General features: G+C 33.2%; 1 protein-coding gene and 2 long non-coding RNA genes across 6 annotated transcripts; 2 read left to right on the top strand and 1 right to left on the bottom strand.

Moving 5' to 3' along the window:
• Positions 1–12,437: 12,437 nt before the first annotated feature.
• LOC112803161 (immune-associated nucleotide-binding protein 9) lies at positions 12,438–15,328 on the top strand. 3 transcript variants are annotated; one of them, XM_025846672.2, is made up of 6 exons: positions 12,438–12,611; positions 12,899–13,131; positions 13,316–13,593; positions 14,034–14,198; positions 14,304–14,438; positions 14,853–15,328. In XM_025846672.2, the coding sequence occupies exons 2-6, from the start codon at positions 12,900–12,902 to the stop codon at positions 15,051–15,053; spliced, it is 1,011 nt and encodes a 336-aa protein (XP_025702457.1). In that variant the 5' UTR covers positions 12,438–12,611; position 12,899; the 3' UTR covers positions 15,054–15,328. The 3 variants fall into 3 exon arrangements, with proteins under 3 accessions (XP_025702457.1, XP_072092604.1, XP_025702458.1); XM_072236503.1 differs by having other exon boundaries at positions 12,449–12,616; XM_025846673.2 differs by having other exon boundaries at positions 12,455–12,626.
• Positions 15,329–15,751: 423 nt separating this feature from the next.
• On the top strand, positions 15,752–17,082 carry LOC112803162 (uncharacterized). 2 transcript variants are annotated; one of them, XR_011881609.1, is made up of 3 exons: positions 15,752–16,053; positions 16,351–16,488; positions 16,810–17,082. It is a non-coding gene; the product is annotated as an uncharacterized lncRNA (long non-coding RNA). The 2 variants fall into 2 exon arrangements; XR_003202659.3 differs by lacking the exon at positions 15,752–16,053 and having other exon boundaries at positions 16,254–16,488.
• Positions 17,083–18,359: 1,277 nt separating this feature from the next.
• LOC112799875 (uncharacterized) lies at positions 18,360–19,453 on the bottom strand. The gene is made up of 2 exons (XR_003201250.3): positions 18,769–19,453; positions 18,360–18,692 (listed from the first exon to the last, which is right to left on the bottom strand). It is a non-coding gene; the product is annotated as an uncharacterized lncRNA (long non-coding RNA).
• Between the last annotated feature and the right edge of the window lie 1,191 nt (positions 19,454–20,644).

Here is a 20,644-nt window from a genome sequence, read left to right as displayed (position 1 = left end):
TCATCATCCTGAGGCGTCTCCGAGACATGCGTCGGTTGAGATTGATGTTCGTCGTTGGCGTTCCGTCTATGGCGCTTATCGTGATCTTCCAGGCGAGCATTAGCTATTTGCTGAATTTGTTGCTGCATCTTTTGATTTTCCTTCGCCATACGTTGATTGGCTTCAACCATGCGCTGATTTGCCTGTTGAAGTTCGGTTACCATCCGAAGGAGCTCGGACAGAGTGGGAAGAGGTACATCAGCCATTAACAGATGCTGGAGTATTTGGGACCTGTAAATAGAAAATTTTCAAAACTTTCGGGCCCCACGGTAGGCGCCAAATGTTCCTAACTGGTTGCGACCGAGTTATAATTCGTCCTGATGAAGAGGTTGGCCGACCTTATCAGTGAATTGCAATACGTCTCGACCACCAAGTGAAACAAGAGGGGGAGCTCCTGCAAAAAGCACTCCGACGCTCAAGTCAGTCAAAGAGAACTATCAAAGGAGAGTTTTTAACTTAGAACGATGATTTCATACCTTTACCGATTTCAATCATTTTCTTTTATAATTGGGAGATGATAACGGCCATATTCCTCAATTGATTGTCTTTGATGTAACCGACCAAAGATCATTTATTGCTATAAACTCGGTAGAGCTAATGCGTCGATTATCAAGAAGTCTGCCGAACTATAACTCGTAACCGATATATAACAGTCATATCAATAATATAAATATTTTATATTTTAATTAACAAATTTTGAAGTTCTAATTTTAAATCTTATAAACAAATTAGAGAAAAGGAAAAAAGTATATTCTTTTAGGGAATTAGATGATAGAATGCTAATAAAGAAAGTTGTTACTTATTAATGCTGACGGTGATTGAAAAAAATTTTCGTTGGCTGAACACTTAAATGAGGACATTAAAAAAAGATCAGGACAATTCCTCCACCAATTAGGGGTGTTCGCGATTTTAAGTTAAAAATTCATTCGATTCGAACATTAATTCTATTTATAATGTAGTTTGGATTAGATTGAATTTACGATTTTATAAATTAAAAAAATTAAATGTTTATAACAAATATTAATAACAAATTTTAAATAATTAACAATAATATAACAAGTCTCAGTAATATCTTAAAAAATCAATCATAATATAATAATAGAAATAAAATTATAAATTAGTTAAAATAAATAAATAAATCACATTTTAAACATAAAATATTTATTAAATAATAATAATAATATATAAATAATATAAAAATATATAATAAATTAAATATGTATAATTATAAATATAATAATAAAATAATAATATTATAACACATTGTGCAGTTTGAATTAAATTAAATCAGTTATGAAAACTAGCTGTAAAATTCAATCCAATCTAATAATTTATAAAAAATAAAATTCAATCAAATCTAAATTAATACCATTTTAATCTGCTTTCAATTTGAATTAAATTGAATAAACATTTAATTTGAATGAATTTAAATTTAAACACTCCCATCCACCATGCTTTGATTTGGGGAAGGATATAGTATAATGGAACATCACGGCAGATGGAGATTTCAGTAAATAGTTCTTACACATCTTTGGGATATTATTTAGGGTTGGCATGGGCCCTAACGTGTTAAATGCTTCGTGTGGCTCACTATCCACAAAAGGCTTATGAATTCACAGAGAAGGAAAATATTTTTGGAACAAACCCAAAAATGTCACTTCTGCAATGACACTAAAGAATCCCATAACCATGTTCTAAGGGACTACTCGAAAGCTTCAAGATTCTAAGGGAGAAACATTCTCCTAATACACCTCAACCTATTCTTTACAGCTCTCTTTGATGCATGGATTCAGTGGAATCTCACATCGGATCATGGCTAATCCAAAAAAGTACAATGACATTCTTTCTTCATGGTGTCTTGGTGGTGGATCTGGGGATGGAGAAATAAGAAAATATCCCTCTTTTAGAAGATCAACTGATTCCGTTCATATCATCTTGGAGTACATTCGGTCTATGGATAATGTTTTCGAAAATACTCACAAGCTCCTTCCATCGATCAGAAGAACAAAGGAACTTATAGTGTGGCATCCTCCTTTGATGGATTGGATAAAGTTGCATACTGATGGAGCAACATTGGTAGTCCTGAAAAAGCTAGTTGTGGAGGGCTCATTCAGGATCATCTAGGGAGATGGGTAGCGGGTTACAAAGCTAACTTAGAGATTTGCACGACAATTACGGCTGAATTCTGAGACATGCTTCACAGCTTTAAAATGACTTAGAATTTGGGGTTTAAATCTTGAATCTGATTCAAGAGTTGTAATACTAACAGTGGAGAGTAAAGACAAACTTGATCAACATCCTAAGAGTGTTGCTAGACATATAACTTCCTATGCTCACAGGTATTGAAATTTGGAAATCCAACATATGTACAGATTGACTGCAAACAATGACATGACAAAGCCACAAGAATTTTTGTAGATATTCCTCGTATAGACTTTGGACTGATAATTGATGATGATTGTAGAAAGGCGGCATTGCTCCAAAATATTGCAGCTGCATAATTTCTTGGACCTAGGTTCTATTTCTATGAAAAAAAGTTTAAGTGCTGCATAATTCCAAAGGTGAACCGAGGTTGTGAGTAACAAATCCCAAAAAATATTACAAATATAAGTAAATAAAAATTTACAATACATATTTATTTGGTACTAAATTAGAACATTTCTGAAGAAAATCTCCCGTTCTAAGCGGTTCAACCTGTAATGTTGATGGTTTGATGGATCAGAAGGAATAAGAGAAAAAAAATAAGTTCTTATCATTGTTGAAGAGAATGAAAAATTCTCTTAAAAAATATCTGTTGAATTATTACACTTTATATACTATGTATTCTTTATATATTTCCACTAAAAAAAATTACAACAAATAAGCCTACATCTACTATTGATGAAAAAATAATCTAAACAACATCCTCTTGCAAGCTAGAATTGAATAAATCTAACAATCATAACTTGGAAACATTAGTAAGAAAAGAACCCGGTGGCAGAGCTTTGATACAAAAATCAGTGAGTTGGTTTTTGGAACGAACTGTTAGACAAATTTGTGGCAGTCCACTTCATTGTGTTTGGTAAGATGAATTATTGTCACAGAATATATTGATAGACTTTTGAAGCAACAAACTGATGAAATCCATTAAAAAGGATAAAGAGACCTATATTAGCTTCCAGCTCACGAGAGAGTTCTCAAATATGAAGCAATAACCAGAAATGGAACGACGAGTATCGGCACAGGTAGCCCAGGTGAGATGCATATTAGAAGTAAAGGAGAATAATAGACCAGTTGCGGGTCTGCCCTTTAAATATCGGAGTACGCGAAAAGCACCTGTAGGTGAAAAGTGGTTGCACAGTCCAAAAACTGGCTCAAACGTCTCAGCATAAGAGATATCAAATCTAATATTTGTGAGGTAAAGGAGTTAGCCGATGAGCTGTCTGTAAGTAGTGTTTTCTGTTAAAATGGTATCGGATTCCTTCGAGAGTTTCTGATCATAATCAAAAGGAGTGAAGAGACGCTTGCAATCTAGATAACCAAAATTCTTGAGAAGGTCCATGACGTACTTACGCGGATAAATGTGAATTTCAGTGTTAGAGCGTGCTACTTCCATTCCTAAGAAGTACTTGAGATCACCAAGATCTTTTATTTTGAATTTGTCATCCAAAATTTGCTTGATGGAATTAATTTCACCAATGTCATTCCCAGTTAAAATCAAGTTATCAATATATACTAGAATGGCAGTAAAGCTTTCGGATTGTTTCTTGATAAAGAGGGAATGATCATAAAAAAAACTACTTATAACCAGCATCAACAAGAGTCTGAGTGAGCTTAATGTTCCATTACCTGCTTGTTTGCTTAAACCCATATAGAGACTTTTGCAATTTACAAACCAAACCTAGTGGTGACACAAACAAATCGGGTGGTATCTTCATATAAACTTTCTTGTCCAAATCTCCATGAAGGAAAGCAGTATTGATGTCTAGCTATTTCAAATGTCATTTCTTTGCCGCTGCTATTGCTAACATTACTCGTAGGGTAGTTATTTTCACAACTGGACTAAAAGTATCACCATAATCCACTCTTTGCACTTGAGTGAATCCTTTTGTAGCTAGCCTCGCTTTGTGCCTTTCTATGGTACCATCAGGATTGAATTTTACCCGAAAAATCCATTTGCAACCTACAACCTTCTTGCCTTTTGGGAGTTCAGTGAGACATCAAGTTCTGTTCTAATCAAGAGCTGTTAATTCAGCTTGTATTGCATTTCTCCAACATTCATATGCAGCCACTTCTTCATAAGTGTTAGGTTCCGGATCTAATGTGATGGATAGAGAAAGAGACTTATATTTTGATGTTAGTTTATCATATGATAAGTGTTATGAGATATGATATAAAGAGTTAGAGTTGGCAAAGTTGCTAAAGTGAGCTGCGTGGGTTATCATATAATAGTAGTCTTTCAAATAAGTAGGCAGTTTCTTGACTCTTTCAGATTTTCTAGTGATGCAATCATGTGTAATGTCGTAGTTTTGTGATGCATGCGCATTTTTAGTGTGTGGTGTGGTAATGGGTGCAATGGTGTGTGAGAAAATTAGTGAGTGCATTGAATTTGAGAAATGTTCATTTGAATCTGTGAGTGTAGTAGGTGTGGGTGATTGCAAATGATGTGTGGATGGTGTATCATATTAAAAAAGATCAATGCATTGTGGAGTACGAGTGAGTTCCGCATGAATGTCAGTGCTAGTGGAATGTGAAAATGTAAAATGTGTTTCATAGAAAGTTACATTTCTAGATATGAACATTTCTTTTGATTTTAAATTAATAAGTCGAAAACCCTTTGTTCCTAATTTAAAACCGAGAAAAAACTATTTTTCTGGCTCTTGGGTCTAATTTTGTTCTTGAATTTGTTAATGTGGAGGCATATGCAAGAGAACCAAATACTCTTAAATATGAAAGGTTAGCTAAATTACCAAACAAAAGCTTATAAGGACTAGCATTATCCAGTTTAGTGCTGGGTAGGCTATTAATTAGGTTAATAGCGTGACCAACTACGTATTGCCAAAAATAATGTGAAATTTCGGATTGAAATAACAGTGCTCTAGCAACACGTAAAATATACTGGTGTTTTCGCTCTACAATCCCATTTTGCTCTAGTGTTTCTACACAAGAGGTTTCGTGTAAAATGTTAGTTGATGCAAAAAAGGATTTTAGAGTGAATTTTGGCCCATTGCCAATCCTTATACACTTAACTTGTAATACCTTAATTACCCTAAGCCTTACCTCATGCCTTAAAGGAAAGGTTAATCAAAGGTTATGACAATCTTAAAGCTTATACATAAATATATATAGAAAGGAAAAATAATTCTAGAAGTCCGATGAAGGAATAAGCTCAAAAATAGAGTTCCAAAAGCGCGAGACGTTCACACGAAGCTACACTAATCGAGGCACAAGATATACGTACAGATATCAAGACATATATATAGATATATCAAAGTATAATAGTCATAAGGATCTAGCCGCCACCCGCAGAGTTTAAGCCGGCTAGTTATATATAGACAAAAAGAGTTTTAAAAGTAAAACAGCTTATACAATATTTCTCTCAAAGTAAACCTCTAAGGCAAAGACAAATACAAAAGTGACAAATCTAATCAAAACAAATAAAAAAAACTTCAAAACATAGCAAGGATCCTCCGCCCTGTCACCATCAAGCAACTCACCGAGGTGGGTTGCGACCTGCATCTGAAAATAATAACACAATATGGAATGAGAACCAGAGGTTCTCAGTATGGTAACAGTGCCCAGTGATGTAAAATATAAGACTCCTGGATGCCAGAGGCAATCCTAGAGCTTCATATCCATCATGAGATTCAAGCTTAAACCATAAGTAAATTTAAAACATAACTTTAAGATCACAATGAAACAGGGTAATCTAACTTAGTGGATTTCTAATCTAGCAATTCTCCGTTGTCCCACAGCCTTCGCCAGCCTAACCGCCATGCAATCCCATCACCACCTCCTTCCGAACCTCCTCAATCCCAGTAGAAAACACAAGTAATAGCAATGCAAGTAAAAAACAAGTATAGCATGTATATCAAGAAAGTTAAGAAGCAATTAATCATGTTATTCAATTAGGCAAGCAATTCAAGTCGGCAAAGTAAACAAACAAATAGAAGATGCACATGATGAATGCCTATCCTATTTGGCTGTGATATCACATTGTCGGTTCAATGGCCCTGACATATTTCCATGGAGATGTCGCCCTTCGGTCTCATAATAGGAACCTCCGAGATATCGTGCCCAGAACACAGTCCAGGATATAGTGCCTGCACACTCTAGTGATTCGAAAGGATGCGAGCAGGATACTCTTGCCACAGACTTCACATCTCAACGTAAACGGGACTAACCACCGCCCTTACGCCGCTGCGATGACCTCGACAAGCGGGATTAACCACCATCCTTGCAGGCGCATAGCGTCTCAACAATCTCAGTTTAAAAATATTACATCAGTGGTTTTCAAAATCATTTCATTCAACACTCAGTAGTTCACCACTTTCATGATTCATTGTTAGTAATCATCAATACGATACTCTGCCTTCTCACTCAATCAAATCTGTCCTCAATACTCCATAAACCGAAGTCTCCATTTTCTAAATTCATATAAAACTCATCTAATTAAGTCACTAATTTTCTTTTATAAGTCCTTAAGCCTAACTACAAAACATTACCCTTAAACTACATCTTGGAAAAGTTTAGAAAGTTTAGAGAACCCTTAAAAACAAAGGAAAACATTTAACTGCAAAACAGGGGTCTCGCGTACGCAAGCCCCTGCCTCGCATATGCATGCTGTTGAAAAAATGGTGGTCGCGTACGCAACCCCCTGTTCACGTACGCGAGATGTCCAACCCAAAAGGGTTGCTCGTGTCGCGTGTTAAAGTTCACGTACGCAAAGGTTGCATTTTTTGATAGCTCGTGTATGTATACAGTGCCTCGCGTACACGAGATGCCCAACCCGAATGGTTTGGCCACGTCGCATGCACTACGTCGCGTTCGCAAAGGTTTCAAAATCTGTTTGCTCGCCTACGCAGACAGTGTTCGCGTATGCGAGTTACCCAACCCGAATAGGTTGGTCGCGTCGCGTGTCCCTTGTCGCGTACGCAGCCAATACCAAACTTGAAAAAATTTCAAATATTGCAGAATTCAGTTTTTGGCACTAATTTAAAGCTCTCAAAGCAACCTTTAATTTAAAACAAAGTTGATTCAAAATCAAGTATTGAGGCTCAAGTTATGATCCGTCAAAGTTCACCAAAAACTATTTTTTACCAAAAACAATAAGGTTCTCAACTTTCCAAAATTCACAACCAAAACAAATTCAAAACCACACCAGCCCCAATTTACATCAAATTCTACTACTTGTGTCATAATTTACCACTCATATTATATAATCCTCAACCCTAATTATTAATTTTATCACCCTAAAACCATTTCTCAACTAACAAACTCATCCATCATCATTCTATCACTACCAATCATAATAATCAACCTCATTCAACCTCAATTTCCATCCTCTACATCATTTATCAACATCAACACCACAATTCATCAAAATAACTAAAATCATCATTTCATCGTACATCATCATCCAACAATTTCAACAATCAATTCAATCCAAACCTATCCTATGAATCACTAGCCTAAGAGTCCAGAAATATTACTACATAGAGAAAACCGAAACCATATCTTACTCGATTCCTAATATGCACTAAATCACCAAATTGAGTCCAACTCAAGCCTCCAATCACCAACAATCAATCCAAAGCTCCAAATAAATGCCAACAATCACAACTTCAAGCTATATACACATAAAGGGTAGAGTGTACCTAATAGGAACCAAAGGCTAGATTGTACCTAAACACCCAAAATCACAAAATTTCACTTAATACAAAATCCAACAATTTTGAATTTATGAAAGAAAATGTTGAGAGGAGATTCGTGATTTTCTTACCAGTTTTTTAGATGAGTTTTGTAGAGCTATTCGTGATGATTGCATGGCCACAAACGATGCGCCAATTGGACCTCATAGCTCAAGTTATGAGCTTGGAAAGTTGTATGTGAATAGTGAAAATGGGAATTTCTCTCCTTCCCAACTCAGCTGCATGTGTTTAGTGTGCTTGTGTAGGTTATGTGCTGAATGGGTCAAGTTTGGAGTGTTAAATGTGTTGGGTTTGGACCCAACTTGAGTCCGGTCTAATCCGTTAGTATTTTTGGCCCGTTTGGTCAAATTTCGGGCCAAACTTTTAAAATTAGTGTCCAGCTTTCGATTCTAAATACTGTTTTTAATTATTCTCACACAGTACCGGACAGACTTAAGTCGGTACTGCCAGTTAATTTATCGGTTCGCACTTTTATGCAGTTTTTTGTAGAAAATTACACTTTCTAACTTAGAAAAGTCTACTGAGTCTAAAAATCATATTTAAATTGTCTAATTCATATTCTAAATTTTTGGATCTTATTTTGGAAAATTTAATTATTTAATTAAACAGTTAATTAATCGCGGTCCTTCCATAACTTGTTTTTCAAATTGTACTTTGACAAAATTCACAAAATTAATAACCAATTGTGATGCCTCAGATTTGGTTTTTATAAAAAAAATCTAAGTGAATATGCTCTTGCCATCCACCACAATAAAAAAATACCTATATACTTCATTGGAAGGGACAGAAATAAGACCCAGATATCCATATGAACTAAGTCAAAACAATCTTTTATTTCGGTTGTACTAAGATCAAAAGATAATTTCTTTTGTTTTGCAAAATAACACGAGTCACAAAAAAGTTTTGAAGCAATATATTCTATAAAAGGATAATACTTTTTCAGTAAAATCAATTTATGCATGGATATGTGTCCTAATCTAAGATGCCAAATGTTGTTGTGCTCAGTGTGTGAAGGTGTTGTGGGATGAGTAGTAGTCATAGTTGCCGCTAATGAAGCTTGTTTTGGTAGAGGAGAGAAAAAGTGAGAGAATTACGGTTCTCTACTCATTGTATATAACCATTCTATACACTCAGCAATGCCAATCATCTTTGAGGTGGATCGATCTTGTATCTCACAACATTTATGATTGATTAACAGTTGACAATGTAAGTTTGAAGTTAATTTTGACACAGAGATCATTTTAAAATCAAAAGAAGGAATGTATAAAATATTTTTGAGAAAAAATTTTTAGAGAATGTGATTATGCCAATGACGGTGCTAACAGTTTTGGTCTCATTTGACAATATCATATTGATTGGAGCAATATTTTGAAAGCTTGCAAAAACTTTTAAGTCAAAAGTCACATGATCTGTTGCACCAGAGTCAATGACCCATAGTTCAGATTTTGGAGTGATAATACTCATAATTCTCACATTAAAATGTAATGCAATGGTTTTACCTGGAGTGGAGGTCTGAATGAAATTAGTCAAAATTTGATTTGCATTATGAGGTTGTTGCTGTACACTTTTATCTTTGATCAACTCTAACAAGGCAAATCTTTGCTGAACCCAGATCTTGATATTCTAATATTTTCTTGAAGACAATTGAGTTGGGATTGTTTATCACTGAGTATATCATCACGCCTCTCAGTGATTGATGGTGGTGTTATGTTGCTATCGTTGATAGAAATGAAAGGAGTACCCTGCTTCTTATAGCACACATCTTCTGTGTGACCTTGCTTATTACAATGAGAGCATGTCAATGTATCTACGACCTCTACTAGCTAAATTTTCTCTAGGATGGAGAAAATAAAGGTCTGATTGATATTGACTTGTGGTGTTCTTCAAATTTTGAGATTAAAAGATTCGTGAATTGGGGGAGGAGATTGGCATTGCTCTGTTGTCAAAACCACCACTCGAAGTCTGTTTACCATGTCCGCCATTTTGAGAAATCAATGAAAAATCACAGTAATAAAGATTCAGATCTTCTTCCTTCCAACTCGTTGATCGGAACAGCTATGTTCACCAAGAAAGAATCTTGCGAAATAACCCTTCATCAAACTCTATTGAATGAGTATGAAGGAAGATGTAAGAAAAGGGGAAAGAAAATGTCGAAAGAAAAATTAGAGAAAGAAAGAAAATAGCAAAATTGGCAACAATTGGACCTCAATTCACAATTTTTCAATTTGATTAACAGTTTGGTTGCTTTCCACACCGCACTATGAAAAAAATCTCATGCCCTAACCTGTTCATGTTGATGGTTTGATGAACCAAAAAGGATGAAGAGAGAGATAAAAATAAGTTCTTTTTATTGTCGAAGAGAATGAAAAATTCCTTAAAAGACGTTGAGTTATTACACTTTATATACTATATACTTCTTACGTACTCTACTAAAAAAAATTACAACAAATAAGTCTACATCTACTATTGATAAAAAAATCTTCATTTTTATACTTTTATAAATTAAGATAAAAAAAAACTTTTTTTTTAATTAAATAGTAACTATAAGATTTTTATCACTCATTTAATTATATGTTTTTTCTAAGTATAATTTTATATAATTGTTGAACATATTTACCATCACTTGCATTGTTCAATAGATCAATATTAATTAGAATGTTTATTTTAACATATAAATGAATGATTTAAGTGGTTTAATGTTTGAAAAATAATTAGATAGTATATAAATAAAACCTAAAATGCTAAATTTTTAAATATTATATTATTTGTAATAATAAAATTCAAATCATATTAATATATTATACATATTGAAACTTCAATAGTTAATTTAGAATTCAAATATTCATATATATATATATATATATATATATATATATATATATATATATATATATATATATATATATATATATATATATTCTAAATAGTTATAATCTTATCGATAATCTATAATAACTATTAAGAGAAAAGGGTCAAATTCATCTTTAAAATATTATTTTTACTCAAATTCATCCTCAATAATTTTAAATTAATTATATTAGTCCTTACATTACTTTCCATTAAAATTTGTTAATATGGCACGTAACGTGATATTATACTGACCACAATATATATCTGACCGCTTTAATAAATTGCTAACATGATAAATTTATAAAATTATATCAAATCAATCTCAAATTGAGAGAACTTGGGGTATTGAAATTGCTCAATTTAAAGTTAATTTGATCCAATTTCATAAAGTTATCATGTTTACAATATATGGGTTGTGATGTTATCAAATTCTGATATTATCAACAATGAAAGTGACGGAAGGACTAATATGACAAATTTAAAATTTTTAAAGGACGAACTTAATTAAAAGAGTAGAAATGACAACAAACTTTTATATTAATGTATACAAATGACTCATTAAAAAATTAGAGATACATTTATCCACTATATAAAAATTAGATTTTTTTAAAAAATTATTATTTTTCCAAACATGATTTTTAGACTTTAATTCCCTAAATATGATTTTTTTTGTTGCATTTAAGCAAGTTGGCCGGACCTAATGAACTCTATAAAAATTGGCAAGTTCACCCTAATTTCACTCAAGTTTTTTAAAACATGCACTCTCAATCTATATCATCGTCTAGAAAATAGTATATTGATCTACAAAGAGAAATAGTTATTTTTTAATTTATAAGTTAAATATGGCTTATTCTGGTGTAGCTATGTATTTTTAAAGACGATAACAATGGTTGTCATTATTAAATATAGCTTATTTTTTTAATTTATAATTAAAAAAATATTTGAAAAAGTTATGCTTGTTGTCTGTGTATTTTTGTGTACTCTTAGGCACCGTTTGTTTAGTGGGTGTGTCCACCAAATTTTGAGACACGGTGACACACTCACACCCATGTTTCATGTTTGGTTTTCAAATACATAAAGTAAGTAAAGACACGGTAGTATACATTGGTACACAAATACATAAAATTTGTGTATTGTCATTTTATTGAGACACTGAGACACAAAGGCTAAGACACAAGTTTTTCCACTTTTATCCTTAATAGTAGTGACTGTGGTGATTTTTTTTGGGGAGATAAGGATAATATTGACATTTACAATTTATGTTCTGTCTTGAGCATAGTTACCAAACAAAGTAAAAATTTTGTGTCTCCTTGTGTATATGTCTTCAATATTTGTGTATTTGTGTCTATGTCTTCACCTATACATAAACCAAACATAGCCTTATATACTATTTGTAGATCTATATACTATTTTCTAAACAATGATATGAATTACAACGGCATGTTTTAAAAAACTTGAGTGGAGTTCGCCGGGTAAGGCCGGAACCCGGAGGTAAGGCGAACTTGTTAATTTTTATAGAATTTGTCAGGTCCAACAAACTTGTTCAAATATAAAAGAAAAAATCGTATTTAAAAAATTAAAATTCAAAAATTATATTTTAAAAAAAATAAAATTTTTTATTTTATTATTAAAAAAATCCTATAAAATTCGTGTGTGCTTTAACTATTTTTCTTCTCTGGTCCTCACCCTAATGAAACCAGATTATACCCTCTAGTTTTGCGTTTTGAGTTTCGCGTTTTCTCTCTTCTCTGCCACATCCCACTAGTATAGTAAATTCTTGCTTGGCTGTTGGACTGAAAGTCTGAGACACAGGCACGGTTTGATAAAGTTCTATCGTCTACCCTTTCTTTTATATTATAAATATAAGAAGACCCTTTTGGGTTTCTCTATTTCCCCTTTGAAATCGAATTGTTGAAACCTTGTTTTTGTCCTCCTTGATCGTGCATACTAAATTCGAAGGCTATAACTTATAATCCATATATGTATTTTTAGTAGCTCCGGTTTTGATTTTCTGTGCCTTTTTTTTTATCATATTAATTATATAGTTTGCCTAAGATACTAAGATGATTGCATTACGGTGTGACTGATCCATGTTATAGGATGGGTGGAAGCTCCATTGATGATGACTGGGAATTTAGTTCCTCCTCTAATGAGATTCGAACAATGATCCTAGTTGGACGTACTGGCAATGGCAAGAGCGCCACAGGTAATAGCATTCTTGGGAGGAAGGTTTTCAAGTCAAGGGCAAGCTCATCTGGTGTGACCAGCACTTGTGAATTGCAGAAAACTGTCTTAAAGGATGGCCAAATTGTTAATGTTATTGACACCCCTGGTAAACAAATGGATAACATGCCATTTCATAACTTCTTTGTTTGCGTTGCGTGGAGGAATGTCATAGTCATAGAAAATGTATTTGTTTTATTTTATTTTCAGTGTTTCTGGTTTTGTTTTTCATAAAATCTGTAAAAAGAAAGCATGCTTGTCATCTCCCAACCTAACTTTGTAATCTTTTGTAGGACTATTTGATTTTTCGGTTGAATCTGAGTTTGTTGGGAAGGAAATAGCCAAATGTATTGACATGGCCAAGGATGGGATTCATGCTGTCCTTGTAGTGTTATCGGTTAGAACACGTTTTTCTCAAGAAGAACAAGCAGCGTTACATAGCTTGAAGACTTTGTTTGGAAACAAAATTGTGAACTACATGATTGTGGTCTTCACCGGTGGTGATGAACTTGAAGATAATGATGAGACCCTTGATGATTATTTGGGTCGCGAGTGTCCGGAGCCCCTAAAGGTTTGTTAATATTAATATTATCAATTTATTCTATTTTGATTTCTAGTTCTGTCGAGAGCCATGCTTAATTTTATATAAGCTCCTACACCTTTTCCCTAATTTTCTTGATTTAGTGTTCCTTTTTGTGCATCACATAGGTAACTTTAATTGGGTTGTTAATCATTTTGTTGTAACTGGGAATTTAGTGACCTTCGATGCTTTTTCAGAGACGTGGTGATTTTAAATCAGTTTTTGAAATCGTTGTGTTGGTTCATGGTTTATGCATTAAAAGTTAAGTAATTATGCTAGATATCCTCCTGAACTCCCTTGCCTATCATTGTGGTGCCTTCAATAGCAGTAGAGATAGCATTGTTGTATTTCTTCATTTCTTGAGCATCTTGGAATATATGACTGTAGGAAAAATTTAAGTATCACGTTGAGTTTCAATTCAAATTTTGTAGGAAGTTCTTGCTCTCTGTGAGAATCGCTATGTGCTTTTTGACAATAAGACTAAAGATGAAAGAAAGCAATTTGCACAAGTTCAACATCTTCTTTCTCTTGTGAACAAGGCTATATCACAGAATTGTGGACGACCTTACATAGATGAGTTATTTGTAGAACTGAAGGTGAAAGCTTTGCAAATCAGGGCAATTATGTTTTTCTTTTGTTTTTAATTTTAAATTTAATCGAATCATGTATATGATGACAATGACTTCATTACTTGATTAAAGGAGGGAGAAAGTAAGATGCGTAAAAAACAAAAGGAAGTTGATTCCTCGGAAGGATATTCAGAATTGCAGAGGCTGCAGTTTAAGGAACAAATGCAGCAAACATATGATGAGCAGCTAAAACGAATTACTGAGACGGTACATTTATGTTAATATGTTCGGATTTATGACTTCTGATATTTGTCAGTCGCTTGATTTTTATCTAATTTTCCTGAATTTCAAGCTTGATGATACTTTCTTTGAAGTGATGGAAATAAGAAAATCGGATTTTTATGATACTTTAACATAATTACATTGAAAATGATTTAATGTCTCTTCCATATCCTTTTGATTATTTTGTCTCTATGCATCATTAATCATTGCTTCTTTTTGTGTTACTTCCTTTCCTTTGGTTCCAGAGAAGTATATGTATATGTATCTGAATGCAAACTATGTCTAGCTACATTAGTTTTTCAATAAATCACTGTGTCAAAATGGACAATTATTTGGAATGGGGAAGTCATCTAGGTACATTGTTTAATGCTTTATCATTAAATGATAATGCTTTTGTAGGTGGAAATAAAGCTGAAGAAAGCTACTGCTAGGCTCGAGCAACAACTGGCAGAGGAGCAAGCTGCAAGACTTAAAATGGAGGAAAAAGCTACGTTAGCTCAAAAGAGATCGGATGAGGAAATTCGAAATCTCCGAGAACATCTTGAGAAGGCACATGAAGAACTACGTAAGCGTGAAGAGAATCGTTGTGCTATTCTTTGATATTTGATGGCGGATCATGCCCTTATTTATCCCAAACTCTCAAGTTAATGAAGCCATATATTTATTTTCAGTGTTTTGACTTGAGAGTTAAAGCTTAGACTCACCTGTTTGTATATTGCCAATACTTATGGTTCATGGGTTTTTAGATTCGACAATTTGATCCGATCACTAAAGTCAATTCTCCAAAACTATGTATTGGGATGGATCTCTTTTTTCTATACATGTTGCATTATTAAGTGATTGAATTAAATACTTAGTTTTTAAATTGTCTCAAATGAGTGGTGCTTTGTTGGTGGTGATGAGGTTTATGGTGCGCCATAGAAGACTTGGTATACAAGCCGTACCTCGTAATAGGTATAATCTCATTGAAAGTATAAACTCACAATTAATTTGGCCCAAAGTCACTCACTCAATATATTTTCTCTTTCCGTATGAGACACAAATTAGGTTTAATTATTCTCCAGGTTTCTATAATTTCACTAAATTTTCAATTAAGTCTTTATACTTTTTTTTCAATTGAGTCTTTAGATATTAATTTTTTTTTAATTTAATCCTTACTGTAAAATAACATAATATTCTATTCAAAAATCGAATATTATCCTAATTAAGTTATGATGGCTAATTAAACCCACTTTTATTTTTTCAAAATACCAAAATCACCCTTCCCATTTAATCCAAAAACAAAGAACCTAGTCAGCGCTTGTTCTCTGAAGTCACTGCGTTTCTCCTCCGATCCATTCGTTGGTGTCGTCCTCCATCTGCGGCGGCGGCGACGTCGTCGTCGTCATTAGCGGCGTGAGCGTCCATTGTCGTCATCGTCCGTCGTCCTTGGTCTGCGCTGCACTGCTCTGCGCTGGTCGTGCGTCTACTCTACTCTGCTTCCCACTGGTGGTGTGTCGCTTCCGTCGTGTTCCCTCGCCGTGGATCGCTACGCCGCTACTCGCGTCGCCACACCTCGCCGCACCTCGCCTTGTTGCCTGAAGTCGATCTGCCAAAACAGGTAACAGATTAATTTTTTCTTTTGTTTTTTCAAAGTTAATGAAACAGGTTTAAGCAAATGATAATTTTTCTGATTTTTGAATTTGATACAATAGTTTGGGTTTACAATATGAATATATATATATATATATATATATATATATATATATATATATATATATATATATACAAGGGTTTTGTGAATTGATGAATTGACATATGAATTGGTTTTGCTGATTATGAATTTACTTTATTGTTGATGGTTGTTGCTGTGATGAATACCATGCTTCTTCTAACCACCGGTTCTGTTCTTGTCGAGGCTTCGCCTCATGATTTCTTTTGGGGTGGAGGTCGAGATGGAAAAGGCTTAAACTATCTTGGTCGCTTATTGATGAAGCTAAGATCAGAGTTTCTTGGCGAGTCGTCATCATCGTGCGAACAATTGAAGTTTTTAACAGTGCGTTCTATGTCTTCCTATTTCTGAAACAATTTATCTCTGTTCTTCATCTTTTGTTTTTTGGTATACAAATGACATCTTCTAAACTCGAACTAGCTTTACATGTATTTTGTTTGCAGTGATGCTAAAATTAGCTATATCTCTATTGTAACTTAAGCTCAACTGCTTTGCCCATATTGTAGTGTACGTCATGGATGTTTAGGATAATGAGTTGTATAATGAGTTGTGGTTTTGACATGTTCATCTTTTAATTCATTTATCAATATGATGTGTCAAATTTGTGTGAACCTTTTTATTTTTCCCTCTTCTTTCTTTTGGCAGCTTGTCTGATCAATGAGCATGATCAAATTGATCCATTTTGAGGGTTTGGGTGAGTGCTGATTGGACATTACTGCAACTTTAGTTAGAATCTATGTAGTTATTTTGTTGACATCCTAGTTGATAATGAACTTGTCCAAGAAAGTATCCCAAACGACGATGTCAGCTCCTTGATGATATAACCCCTGATTTCAAGGTCGTGGGAGAAGAGTCCCAAGGTCTTAATGACCTTTCTTTAGCAGGCTTATCCATACATGATGAGATTGAAGGCTTGATGTTTCATTCTTCTAAAGGAAGTAGATATATATTCAATGAGCAGGAAGAATTATCTCAGCAGCACATTAATGGCAATAACTTTACTGATAGACTAAGGTTTTTCAATTCTAGCTTTCGGGAGGATCCATCTTCAGGAAGCACTTTGAACACCTCAGCGAATTCTCGGGATAGGCCAATTAGGAGTGCCAACAAGCTTGTTAGCAGTGGTCAAGAGGGGTTTACTTATGATGATAACTCAGGACATGGATTCTTAAATGACATCTTTGCTGAGAATGCAATCGTGGATGATACTAATTTGAACCCTTTGGAGTTCTGAACTTGTTGGGACACCTGATGGACTCAAGTCTGCTCTTTCAGAATCGGTTGTTATTAATGTTATTGTTGATCTTTATGCCGGTTCAGAGAATGGGGGTTGTTATTAATGTTATTGTTGATCTTTATGCCGATTCAGAGAATGGGAGGCTGCAACACAAGAATTGATTTCCAGATTTTATGTATTATACTAAAATTATGCTTTCTATGGTTTTCATTTTTAGATTTCAAATTACATAGCCTTGTGGTTTTCTATAGTATACCATGATATGATAAAGACACAAACTATATTTCATGAATCTACATAAATGTAAAATGTTACATGATCATAATAAATACTTGAATGATGGAAATTGAATTTTATATATACTTTTTACTACTATTTCTGTTTTATTTTATTCATTACTTTTTTTGTATGTTTTTAAGATAAGGTATTTTGAAAGTCAAAAAAATAAAAAGAAATTATTTTTAGTACAATTTGTATATAAATAAACAAAAGAATGATAGTGACACATAATTAGGCCTAAACCACAGAAAAATGTAGTGGCCGACACTATGGCAATTGCTAGCATTGGTACAATTTCTAGGATGTTTAAGTTCATTCCAATACCAGGACTGAATCTATCTAAGAAGAAATGAACCTTTCTTAAATTAGTCTGTTTTATTTTGATGCTTTTGGATTACTGTTTAGAACATGTTTGTTATTGTGAAGGAAACAGACATTCTTTTGGAACTAGTTTTCTTGTTGCCTTTATATTTTTGTGTGTTGAAAAATGTAGACCTTTGATGATTTTTGTGGCTACTAAGCTTAGCCACTTTATTTCGATACTCTACCAAAATATTATGTTAAGTTTGTATCTGGATATATATTATTAAAAGCTGCGGTGGTTTGGATATATACTAACTATTTTTATGATGTTCATCTCCATTTGTTAGTTGTTACACTAAAATTTGCACAAAAAGAGGACTTAATACCATGAAATCATATATTTCATAGCCTTTGAACTAATATCAACCATTGCAATACAGTAATTTCTCAAACAAAATACAATGCCAAAGATGCCTAAACAACCACAAACATACAAAACACAACAGCTAATTCTAAGACATCCATGTCTCTTCACAATTGGATTCTCTTCAACCTTCTCCAACAACTGTTTCTCCCGTTGCTTCACTTTCTCTTCTAATCCATGATTGAAGTCTAGAGCAATTTCTTCTCCCCCTTTCACTACACTGTCCATCTTATAACCAAATATCTCATAAAATCAGTCGAAAAAACTGCAATGATCTTGTTTTTCCTGCATTTACAATAACAAAAATCATTACCATTTTTAACGATGTCATTGCTTCAACAATCCAAAATACTAATAATACCTTAAACTGAATATCTAAAGAACAGTCTATTCGAGTTTTTCGGTGTGTGAAACCTGCAGATTATAGCATACGTCCTGCACTTGCACTTAGGGTATTCTCCTTTTTTTTACTCGACCCTTCGCGAAGCAAGTCATGCGACCAACACTCATCTCTTCACTAGAAGTTGCCCACCTCATCGCCGGGTTGGAGTCGACATGCTACCTCCGCTTTCCATTACCTACAACGAAGATGCGCGACGAAGGTGCAACTCACCCTTGCACAAAGAACAAGAGGTTGAAGACGATATCCTAATTTCAACAATATTCCCTTTTAAAACGGACTTAACTTATAATAAAGAGGGTTGGGGCCAAATTCCTAATTAATTTTCCTGAGGAAAAAATTGTCTGATATCACAAATTTTAAAGATTTATTTGAGATATTACTCCAAAAAAATAGGATATTCTTCTTGGGATCAGTTTTGAAATATATAAATAATTAGTGGACTTTTGAAAGACAACAATAGGTATAATTTATTTCCAAATATATAAGTAAGAAGAAGAGAGGAGGAGAAGTCATTTTATTATGTTGATTGTAAAGGGAAAAAAAAAGTTTTTGTATATAAAATAAAATAAAAAAGCAAAATTATAGAGATCGCCCAAATAGTACTTGGTTATATGCGTGTCCTCTCTTACTAAGAAGTTACTATATGTAATTTGTGAATCTGAGGGACACATGTATAATAAAAGAGGATACGTATGTAGCCAAATTTAAAATTTTTGTTCGAAAAATCTCTGTAGTTTTGTTTTGTTTTGTTTTTTTTAGTTTTATCTATGAAATTAAAAAAAACACTGTTCAATATTTAAAAATTTTGAAAAAGTTAATGTAACTTTAAATTTGATAATTATTATTTTAAGGAAAAGTATATGGAACCAACTAATAATCAGCCAAGAATGGAACAACATAATTAATTATAATTAGTTTTATTAATTTATAATTTAATTTGTTTGTTAAATTATTGTTGACCACGTTAGTGTTAGGAGAAAATCACGGAACAGATGCTTTGATCATTCATTAGTTGATTCCATATAATTAATTATGTTTTATTAATGCGTAACACATGAAACATATAAATTATATCCAAAACCATCCAATTTACAAGAAAAAGAAACATCCGTGTGCCTGTTAGTAGCAACATCCGATTACCAGTTGGCTGATTCTTGGCTTATATAGAGTTGGTTCCCTAGCATTGTTGTTATTTTAAATAGCCAAATAATACGTGTATATTAAAATTTAACTACTAATATAAAATACAAAATTCATGTGTAAATTGATGAATACATATCATTTTATAGTTTAAATTAGTATACTTATAGTTCTAAATGTCTAAATATAGTTAAATAAAACTTATTCATTCTTCTTATAAATATCTCCCCTATATAAATTTTATGAATCCATTACTGTTTTTTTATTCTTCTTCGTTTAAATATTTACATAAACTTTATTCAGTTCGACCCAATGCTTTATTTCTGTCCTAGTTGATCCCGATTCGACATTAGAAGTATATTGATTTTTCACCAATAATTGAATATCTTTGTTTGTATATACTGCATTTTTTATTCCATTCATATTTGATTCCATTCACAAATAGATTTTCTTCCCTATGAGTTCTAGTCTCAATAAGAATACTAATTTTTACTGTTCATATGTTATGATTTGAATATATCACACCAATTTGTTATGTATGGATGATGAGATTTCATTGATACAGAGTCAATCGTTCTTTTTTCTCTGACAGATGGTCAAAACTGCATCTGGATTCGAATCCTACTGAGAGATAACAAAAATTTTGAGAGGAAATTTTTTTTTATAAAAAAATTACATAACATTTATATTAAAT

Source organism: Arachis hypogaea, chromosome 5 (genome assembly GCF_003086295.3).
Source record: "Arachis hypogaea cultivar Tifrunner chromosome 5, arahy.Tifrunner.gnm2.J5K5, whole genome shotgun sequence".
NCBI lineage: Eukaryota > Viridiplantae > Streptophyta > Magnoliopsida > Fabales > Fabaceae > Arachis > Arachis hypogaea.
Note: the sequence above shows the minus strand (reverse complement) of the source record. Positions and strands in the feature narration are given on the sequence as shown.